Genomic DNA, 10,937 nt, shown 5'->3' on the forward strand with positions numbered 1-10,937 from the left:
GCGTTCTAGGAGTCGCAGGTGGTGGCGGTAGATGACCCATGATTCAAATCCATATAAGAGAGTAGACAGTACTATGGCTCTGTAAACACTGATCTTTGTACTTTTCTTCAGGTGTTTATTTCACCAAACTCTTTTATGGAGTTTTCCAAAAGCACTATATGCCTTTGCTAACCTGTTGTCTATCTCTCTGTCGATCTTACCATCCAAGGAGATGAGGCTACCTAGGTAATTAAACTGCTGAACTGATTTGAGCTCTGATTTGCCAGTGGTGATATGGGGAATCTGATATACACTTATATATATAATATAAATATATATATTATATATAAATATATTATATTTATTATTTATGCTTATATTTACTTTCCAATATGTGTTTCTGGAATCCATCAAAGGCACTATCTGAGCCATATATCTGGTCTTATTTCTCACAGTTTAGAGGCTCAAGGCCTGATTTACATTCACTTGAAAGCTTCACAAAAAAAGCCAAACCAGATCCTAGAGGCAGTGATGTTTGTGCTTCAAAAGGCGGCAGCCTGCTTCTGAATCGTAAGTGAAAGTGTGCTCCAAAGTTGAGCGAACCAGAGCGGTGGTGAATAGCACATCAATCTCAATACTGCAAAGTGCTAAACACTCAAGCTTTGCTCCACTAGAACAAGGGACCAGTCCCTTCCTGAAAGTGGACCATGCAATCGTACTTGCATCATGGACCATGCATCATGGATTGAGTGAAAGGCTTTGGTACATTGGAAAGCTGGGCCCATGCCTCCTTCTGTGACACAGGATATTTAGCTGGGTTGTTTTCATCGATTCTAACAAAAGTCTGCATAAATCAGTTTTCCTATAGTGGAGTCATCTTATCTGTTTATCTGTTTTCAGCAGCACACTGGTGGACAGAAAAGGAAAAAAGACAAGTAACACATCCAGGATGTTATGAACCATTGACCTATACTTGGAAAAAAAATAAGTCAAGTTTATGCAGTAGCTTAGTTTTAGAATACTCTGATTAAAAATTAAAATTTAGAGAAATTGACCTACATTTGCCTTATGAATATTGTCCCCATCAGATGCTTCAACATATGTACAGATAAATAAAGGCATTCAAAATCAACATTCACTTTGAACAAAATAACTGCCTGTGCAAGTTTCGAGCTGGCTTCCTGCCAAGTCCCCGAAACTCGACAACAAGGACCTGCCTCCCAGAGAGGGAAAAGAAAAAAAACCAAGCAGCCAAAGCTATAGCAAATATATATATATATATATATATATATATTACATATGAGACAGATACACAAAAGGAGAATACCACACACAGAAGGGGGGGGGGGGGGGGAAAGGGGAAGGGAGAAGGACAAAAAGGGGCAAGGACCGAACAAGCCAACCAGCCGACTGAAGGCAAACTAGCAAAAATCTCACCACTTCCCTTCGAACAGGCAGGATGGCTAGACACGGCCCAAGGCTCTCCCCTCACGCGTGGCAGATAACGGTAGTCACTGTAGGCCTCAGCTCCAGATAAACCAGACCAAAACAGGGACCCGCCGTTCTCGAACCTCGCCGGAGAGGAAGAGAGCGAGATGCCTCCCGCTGGCCTTATTTATACCTCAAGTTACGTAAAGGAATAGCATGGAATACTTCCGTGATCACTTTTCTAGTTCCTTCCTGGTTACAAGTTGGTCTCCAGGAAGGCCTAGAGTGAAACCACCACATTCTCCACCCCTTATTCCATACTATTTCTTTACGTAACACCTATGTCTCACGTTCGTCTACATCCCGCGCATATATATACACATTTGCATATATATATATATATATATAGTTCTTGTTGGTCTCTCGGCACAGTTGTCTCGTCATTGGAAAATCAATATCGATGTCAGTTCAGTCCAGATCTTTGGTCTCCTCAGTCACCATTACAGTTCTGATTTATGGCTGTTTCATCACTGGACTGTCTCATCACCGGATACCAGCAACAGCTTAGCTCAGGTCTCTCTCTCATCTGGTGACTGGCTTCCTGTAAAAACACAACTTAGGACATACAATTAGTTTTTCCCCAAGGCTAAGTTTCCTTGAGGCACACACTGGATGACTCCATCCTTCCTCATTACCCACCACGTATGTCCTGGCCCTTGAGCAAAGACAATCCCACGAATGGGTTTGTCTTGGCCTGAGGCAGGGGTAACCCAAACAGCTTTCCCTAGCATTCCCCTCAAATGGATTGCTGGAACTTTATCTCCATCAACAATGTGAAGGGATTCTGCCTGTGCAGGGCCAGCTCGATTGACAGAACCCCTGGTGTTAACTAGCCAGGTAGCCTTGGCTAAGTTCTTGTCCCAGTTTTTATAAGTCCCCTCACCTAATAACTTTAGAGTGGTCTTCAATAATCCGTTATATCTCTCAACCTTCCCAGCAGCTGGTGCATGATATGGAATGTGGTATACCCATTCGATACCATGTTCCCTCGCCCAAGTGGTGACTAATCCATTTTTGAAATGAGTCCCGTTGTCCGACTCAATACGTTCTGGGGTCCCGTGTCGCCACAGGACTTGCTTTTCAAGGCCCAGAATGGTATTCCGGGCCGTTGCGTGGGGCACTGAAAAAGTCTCTAACCATCCCGTTGTTGCTTCCACCATGGTAAGTACATAGCACTTACCTTGGCGGGTCTGTGGCAGTTTGATATAATCAACCTGCCATGCCTCTCCATACTTATACTTATCCCATCGTCCACCATACCACAGGGGTTTCAGTCTTTTCGCCTGCTTAATAGCGGCACAAGTCTCACAATCATGGATAACTTCAGAAATGATATCCATGGTTAAATCCACCCCTCGGTCTCGTGCCCATCTGTGGGTGGCATCTCGGCCTTGATGACCGCAAGCATCATGGGCCCATCGAGCCAGAAACAGCTCTCCCTTCTGCTGCCAGTCTAGGTCTACTTGTGACACCCCTATCTGTGCAGCTCGGTCCGCTTCTCTGTTGTTATTATGTTCTTCATTAGCTCGCTTTTTGGACACATGGGCGTCTACATGGTGGACTCTCACATTCAGACTCTTCGCTCTGGCAGCGATGTCCTGCCACAAGTCAGCAGCCCAGATGGGTTTTCCTCCACGCCTCCAGTTCATCTTCTTCCATCGCTCTAACCATCCCCATAGAGCATTGGCTATCATCCACGAGTCTGTGTAGAGGTAGAGTCTCGGCCAACCTTCTCGTTCAGCAATGTCCAGGGCCAATTGGACGGCTTTGAGTTCCGCAAATTGACTCGACTCGCCTTGACCCTCAGCGGCTTCTGCCACTCGTCGGGTGGGATTCCAAACGGCCGCTTTCCACTTCCGGTTCCTTCCTACAATTCGGCAAGAACCATCAGTGAAAAGGGCATAACGCCTTTCTTCATCTGGCAGCTGATCAAATGGCGGAGCTTCCTCGGCTCGGCTCACTGGCTCTTCTTCTTCTGCCAGACTGAAGTTCCCACCTTCAGGCCAATTGGTTATGATTTCCAAGATGCCGGGGCGATTCGAGTTCCCGATTCGGACACGTTGTGTAATCAAAGCCATCCACTTGCTCCACGTGGCATCGGTGGCATGATGCGCAGGGGGCACCTTCCCTTTGAACATCCAGCTCAAGACGGGTAATCGGGGTGCCAGGAAGAGCTGTGCTTCGGTACCAATTACCTCTGAAGCTGCTCGTATACCTTCATACGCCGCTAAGATTTCCTTTTCCACAGGGGTGTAATTGGCCTCAGAACCTCTGTAGCTTCGGCTCCAGAAACCCAGTGGTCGCCCTCGCGTCTCGCCAGGCACCTTTTGCCAGAGGCTCCAGGAGGGACCTTTATCTCCAGCTGCAGAGTAGAGCACATTCTTTACATCTGGTCCCATTCTAACTGGTCCAAGAGCCACGGCATGTGCAATTTCTTGCTTGATCTGCCTGAAAGCTTGTTGTTGCTCCGGACCCCACTGGAAATTGTTCTTTTTACGGGTCACAAAGTAAAGAGGGCTCACAATCTGACTGTATTCTGGGATATGCATCCTCCAGAAGCCTATGGCTCCCAGAAAAGCTTGGGTTTCTTTCTTGTTTGTGGGGGGAGCCATTGCTACAATCTTGTTGATGATGTCTGTTGGTATCTGGCGTCGTCCATCTTGCCATTTCACCCCTAGGAATTGGATCTCTCGGGCAGGTCCCTTGACTTTGCTCTTCTTGATAGCGAAACCGGCCTCGAGGAGAATCTGGATGATCGTCTGTCCTTTTTTGAAAACTTCTTCTGCTGTATCCCCCCATACAATGATGTCATCGATGTACTGGATGTGTTCGGGAGCCTTACCCTTCTCTAGTGTGACCTGGATCAGTCCATGACAGATGGTTGGACTGTGTTTCCACCCCTGGGGCAGTCGATTCCAGGTGTATTGAACGCCCCTCCAGGTGAAAGCAAACTGTGGCCTGCACTCTGCCGCTAAAGGAATGGAGAAAAACGCGTTGGCTATGTCGATGGTGGCGTACCACTTTGCTGTCTTGGACTCCAACTCATATTGGAGTTCCAACATATCTGGCACGGCAGCACTCAACGGTGGCGTAACTTCATTTAAGCCACGATAGTCCACAGTCAGTCTCCACTCTCCATCAGATTTACGCACAGGCCAGATGGGGCTGTTGAAGGGTGAATGGGTTCTGCTGACCACCCCTTGGCTCTCCAACTTTCGGATCATTTTGTGGATAGGGATCACAGCATCTCGGTTTGTCCGATACTGTCGTCTGTGTACAGTTGTTGTGGCTATTGGCACTTCTTGATCTTTAACTCGTAGTAATCCTACAATGGAAGGGTCTTCTGAAAGGCCAGGAAGGGCAGACAATTGCTTGGACCCCTCTTCAATCACCGTGGCTACACCAAAAGCCCACCGGTACCCTTTCGGGTCCTTGAAGTATCCTCTTCTTAGGTAGTCCATACCAAGGATGCAAGGGGCTTCTGGCCCCGTCACAATGGGACGCTTTTCCCATTGGTCTCCCGTCAAGCTCATGTCCGCCTCTACTACTGACAATTCTTGAGACCCTCCTGTCACTCCAGAAATAGTAACAGTCTCGGTACTCTTATACTCCGAAGGCATTACAGTACACTGGGCTCCAGTATCTATCAAGGCCTGGTATCTCTGAGGATCCGATGTGCCAGGCCATCGGACCCACACAGCCCAGTAAACCCGGTTATCTTCTTGGTCCCTCTCCTTCTCCTGGCAGAAGGCAGGGCCCCTCTACTGGTCTTGATCAGAGCATTCGTCGTCAGAGTTTGACTTTGACTTCTTAGACTTTTTGCCATTGTCGAAGTGGACCTCCATCTTCTCGTGTTTCGGCGATCGCAGTTTCTCTTCTAAGAAATCTCCATCTACTACATAGACAACTTTCTTGTCAGTCTTCTTTCGCTTCAGCTCCCTCACTCTAGCTTCAAGCTTAGAAGTGGGTTCACCATCCCACTTCTTCATGTTTTCTCCTTTACTACGAAGGTATGCCCATAGTTGGTTACGTGACCCACGCTTAGAGTTCTCTTTCCTTCGACGTGTGAATGACAGGGATCGTGAGCAAGATCGAGACCAGGATCGAGGTCTAGGCCGAGGTCGTCTTTGTCGGTCCCGCCGTGATCTTCCCATTGGCCTTTCTTGGTAATCTCTATACCTTCTGTCCTCTCTGTCTCTAAGGTCGTCCTCATATCTGGAATATTCATAATCTCTCTCCGTTCTTTCCCTATCGTAGGTGCGTCGGTACAGGGGATTGAAGGAGTCTTCCATATTTTCCTCGATGGTTCTTATCCAAGCACACATAGTGTCCACGCTTGGTTCATCCATCTTTGGATTATATACGGGTATCAAGCAGGAAATATATGGTTTAGGGGCACCTTGAATTACCTTTTTCCACATTGGTTGCGTGCAGGGAACATTCTCAGGAACTTGGATATCATAATAATCTGGATCAGAATAGATGATCTCCAGCATGGCCAATTCCCGTAGGTATTGGATGCCTTCTTCCGCAGTCCTCCACCTTCTTGAAGAACTCTTCAGGGACTCCTTAAATGGGTATTTCACTCTTACCGCGTGGAGTATTCGGAGCCAAAGACTGGACGCCATTTTCTCCCTCCCCATTTCTTGCTCTATCACAGGGTCTCGAGCAATGGATCCCAACTGTCGTGCTTCATCACCTTCAATTACATGACTATCAGCTCCCTTGTCCCAGCATCGCACCAGCCAGGTGAGGACTTCTTCACCAGGCAAGCGCATATAATCTCTCCGTAAATCTCGAAGCTCTCTTGTGGTCAGTGATTGTGTAATTTCGCTTTCTCGCATAATTTCTTGTCCATCTCTCCCACGTAGAATCTTTTCCACCTCTCTCTTTACTCTTCCACTCCTACGTGGGACTGCTCCCACTTCCTCCCTATATCTCTCATGTGGAGGTGGAGACTGAGCATGCCGTGGGGATAAGCTTCTATATTGTTCACGCCGCGGAGATGGTTTCCTATGCCGTTCATACCGTGGGGATGGACTCCTATGCCGTTCACGCCGCGGAGATGGACTTCCACGTCGTTCATACCGTGGGGATGGACTCCTACGCTGTTCGCGCCGCGGAGATGGACTTCTGCGTCGTTCACGCCGTGGAGATGGACTTCTATGCCATTCACGCCGTGGGGATGGACTCCTGCGTCGTTCGCGATACCCAGCAGGTGGAGGTAGTGAGTAATCTTTCACGTGGTGAGATAAGGGCCTCTTCCTCCAATCATTCACACCTCCAAGAGAAGGTTGGGTCTGGAGGGGTAGGGATAATTCCCCCTCCAATTGAGGGGGATGCTTTGGCTCCTTCTTTGCGTCTTTTGTAACACTGAATGTGTAGTCAGGATATAAATCATCAAGCGACAATATACCACCGGCCGTTTGTACTGTTGCTTTCTTTTCTCTTGATGCTGTTCTGTATTCCTTTGGGCGTGCCCCTAGTTCTCTTGGACGTGCTCCTTCCCGTGTAACCGTTTCTTCCCCTCTGGTACCTGCTTCTTCTCTTCCAATCGCTCCTTCCTCAGTCACAACCACTACTTCCTCTCTCGCAGTCGCGCCTTCATCACTTGCTGTTGCTCCTTCTCCCATTGCTGCCGCTCCTTCGTCCACTACATCTTGAGTGAATTGGATAGGTTCTTCTGTTCCTTCTTCTTCTTCTTCTTCTTCTCTTTCTTCTGTGCGTTCTGGTTGGGGAGATGAGTCTGTAAGTTCCTTGATCTCTCTTACCCACGTCTTCTTCTTCTTCACAGGGGCAATGATGACCTTCCGGTTCTTAGCTTGAGTCCCGGTTCTAGTGGGCTTAGTAGAAATGGCATTGACTTCAAGTTGTGTTTGGACTCCAACTTCTGTGGACCTAATAGGGACATCACTGGTTTCAAGTGGCGTGGTTTGGGTTTCTGTGTCGACCTTAACCCTTTGAAGGTGGTCTATGGCAGCTCGATAAGCATTAGCCAGGCCCCAGCACAAAGCGGAGAATTGCATATTCGGATCTTTGTAGGAAAAACACCCTTCTGCCAAACAGTGGGCCATCTCACCAGAATCAAACATTTGTTCTGGTGTGAACTCCCAATTAATGGGGGGTGACACATGTCCTACTAATCTACCGAAATCTTCCCAAGCTCCATGCCACCCGGGGACTGGCCTGTCTGCAGCCCTTTCCAAAGTTCCAGCGAGTCCCTTTGAGGTGTGATCTTTCCTACAAGAGGGAAGGCAACGGAACCCCATTCTTCCAAGTTTAAGTAGCACTTCCAGTACCTTTATCAATGACAGTACTGTTGCAATAAGATTTATATAGTAATTAGAGCCGATTTTAACCATGGGGATTTCCTTTACCAAACCTTCGATGTCAAAATTAAAGGATGGAAGCAATTTGTTCCATCCATCCTCAAGGTCTGGACGTCTCCCTATACGGTAGCCTAACACAGGTGTAAAGGTGGCTAGAATTATAAGACAAATTAATGAAATAGCCATTGTTTTTTGTTATTATTTCTTCTTGATCCCAAAACAAACCTTTGTTTATATAAACAAAGTTTCCTTGGCTGCTTTCCCAGACTCTGGCAGTGTTCCCAGACCTGTTCCCAAAACAATAGATTGGTTTTGCAAAACAACACCGAGCTTGGCTGTCTTCCTGGAAAAACGTTTATCAAAACAAGCCAAACTTAACCAAAATATCCCACTCCTGACACCAAAAAATGTTGTGCAAGTTTCGAGCTGGCTTCCTGCCAAGTCCCCGAAACTCGACAACAAGGACCTGCCTCCCAGAGAGGGAAAAGAAAAAAAACCAAGCAGCCAAAGCTATAGCAAATATATATATATATATATATATATATATTACATATGAGACAGATACACAAAAGGAGAATACCACACACAGAAGGGGGGGGGGGGGGGGAAAGGGGAAGGGAGAAGGACAAAAAGGGGCAAGGACCGAACAAGCCAACCAGCCGACTGAAGGCAAACTAGCAAAAATCTCACCACTTCCCTTCGAACAGGCAGGATGGCTAGACACGGCCCAAGGCTCTCCCCTCACGCGTGGCAGATAACGGTAGTCACTGTAGGCCTCAGCTCCAGATAAACCAGACCAAAACAGGGACCCGCCGTTCTCGAACCTCGCCGGAGAGGAAGAGAGCGAGATGCCTCCCGCTGGCCTTATTTATACCTCAAGTTACGTAAAGGAATAGCATGGAATACTTCCGTGATCACTTTTCTAGTTCCTTCCTGGTTACAAGTTGGTCTCCAGGAAGGCCTAGAGTGAAACCACCACACTGCCATAGGCATAAAATAATCTCAAATTTTGTGTCGGTATGTATAGCTATGTGTACATAAATATATAGGTATATATATGCTATTTTTGTGTTCATGAAAGAACTTTCGTCAGACAAAATATGGATGATTCTGAGTGAATATTCAACACCAGTTCCACTATTGACATTATGAAAAGATAATCACATTAAGAGAAAAAAATATGTAACTATATTCCAACATTTTTACCATAGTTGTAAAAATTGTGATGTCCCAGGAAAAGGAAATCTCTTCACTGAAGAGATCTCTTCACTTCTCATGCTCTGTCAGAGATGAAAGATAAATGTCTTTAATGATTTGTTGTTTTATAGACATGAATAAGAAGGACGCTCTTTTCCAGTTTGTTTTATCACTCAAAACATGTTTAGGACATAATTTCTATGATCATGATTACCCAGATATAGTTTCAAGGTGTGTTCCTTTCCCATCCCTTCCCATCTATTACTACTAAAACTGCACTGTATTTAAATATTTGAACCTTTGCTTTTTACACTTGTCTTCTGCGCTAGAATCCATCAGTCTTAGGGTACTTATCTCCTAAAACAGCAGATAGGAAAAACTAGCAAGTTACACCCAAGAAAGGGTGAGCCTCTTTCTCCATTCTTCTTATAACAAGAGACTTGTTTTTTGTATTTTTATAAAAAACATGTCTTTGTAGCAAATATTTCCCTCACCTCAGCTTGTCTTCCTTGTTCCATATTGGGCCAACCAGCATTCATTGTATTTCTGTGCAAAGCATCAGATCCTTTAAAGTAAAACAAATTTTGCAATTATTCTGATTATCTCAGTGCTGTTACATGGTTTTATAAAACATTTATTTTTTCTTTAATATTAGAAATATTAAATAATACAAGAAAAAATACTGTTTATGCAGAGAAAACATCCATAAAAAAGGTTTTTCTTTGAACAATACTACTGCATTAAAGTGTCATTGCATAAATAGAACAGTTTTTTATAAACATTAATCTTGTAGTGCAATAAAAATGATCAAATGCCATAACCAAATGCACCTGTGAAATATTTCAAATACAGAGATTTGTAATGTGTTTGTTTTATTAAACTTAGGGCACAGAATAAAAAGCATTCACTTTTGCATTTTCCTGATTGTTTTTTTATTTCTTTACAAAGGGAGCATCAGTGCATGTGAAGAAAACAGTTCCACTCAGTAGGGCACATAGCTCAAAGCATTCTGTCCCATTTTCAGTGACCTGGAAAGCATGAAGGCTGTTGTGCTGCAAAAAGGGAAAAAAAATAAAAAAGAAGAGAAAAAAAAAAGGATAAAAAGGGGGGAAAGGGAGAAAGAGAGAAAAAAAATACTTACTAGTCTAGCTGTATACAAATAGTGTCTTCATCATCAACATAAATTTAAAACCTATTAGTTTCCTTGGAGAAAGTGATTATCAAGGAAATGGAAGCCCGTTGCTCTGTCTCACCATGGTTTCATTTGGGAAATGCTGAGAAACAACAATGATAATGAATTTGAAAAGCAACATCTCTGTTACTGTCATAACAAAATAGTAATAAATAAAAGAAAAAAAAGCCTGACACTTGAAAAAGCAATGGGACAAAGCCTCTCATAAGAGAACTTTTATCACATAGGACACCACTGACTGAAGCACTATTTTACTTCCCTTTTTTTTTTTAAGGAGTACTACACAATATAATGAGACATTATTCTGGTTATACAAAATAAATTAGAATAAATTCCAGAATTATCACGCAGTGATGACAATTTCACACATCTACATTGAAATAAAGAAGACAATAGGGTTTATTTCACTACTATATACATAACCTTTTCCATAGTCACCCTGTCACTAAAAGATACATATTACTGCTTCCTCTTCTCTCCTGTAGAATGACTGTGTCACTCACCTGGCAAGCATTTAGCCTTCAGGGCAAGACACAGGCACAAAAGGGCATCAGTTTTGTGGGTATTCATGGGATGAACGGGAAGGGAATTTGGGCAGCAGTAATATTGGGTAAGGTAGAGGTAACCGCCCAGATGACGAGAGAGATCACTGACCAAGCACTGTTATGGGCATGATAAAAGCTTCACATGAGTTTTCATGTCACAGAAGGTCACAGGCAAAATTTAATGAAGCTCTCACATTGGCTATGGGA

General features: G+C 44.7%; 1 protein-coding gene across 1 annotated transcript; it reads right to left on the minus strand.

The window, feature by feature from the left end:
- Nucleotides 1–1,994: 1,994 nt before the first annotated feature.
- LOC127474567 (uncharacterized protein K02A2.6-like) lies at nt 1,995–7,391 on the minus strand. The gene is made up of 2 exons (XM_051795563.1): nt 7,243–7,391; nt 1,995–3,431 (listed from the first exon to the last, which is right to left on the minus strand). Exon 2 carries the CDS (start codon nt 3,159–3,161, stop codon nt 2,037–2,039), a length of 1,125 nt encoding a protein of 374 aa, XP_051651523.1. The 5' UTR covers nt 3,162–3,431; nt 7,243–7,391; the 3' UTR covers nt 1,995–2,036.
- Between the last annotated feature and the right edge of the window lie 3,546 nt (nt 7,392–10,937).

This window comes from Manacus candei, unplaced genomic scaffold (genome assembly GCF_025592945.1).
Source record: "Manacus candei isolate 608988 ecotype Guabito, Panama unplaced genomic scaffold, ASM2559294v1 h1tg000043l, whole genome shotgun sequence".
Classification (NCBI taxonomy): domain Eukaryota; kingdom Metazoa; phylum Chordata; class Aves; order Passeriformes; family Pipridae; genus Manacus; species Manacus candei.

Coding starts and splice junctions, on each gene's coding strand:
- LOC127474567 (XM_051795563.1), bottom strand. CDS start 3,161: ATGATAGCCAATGCTCTATGGGGATGGTTAGAGCGATGGAAGAAGATG.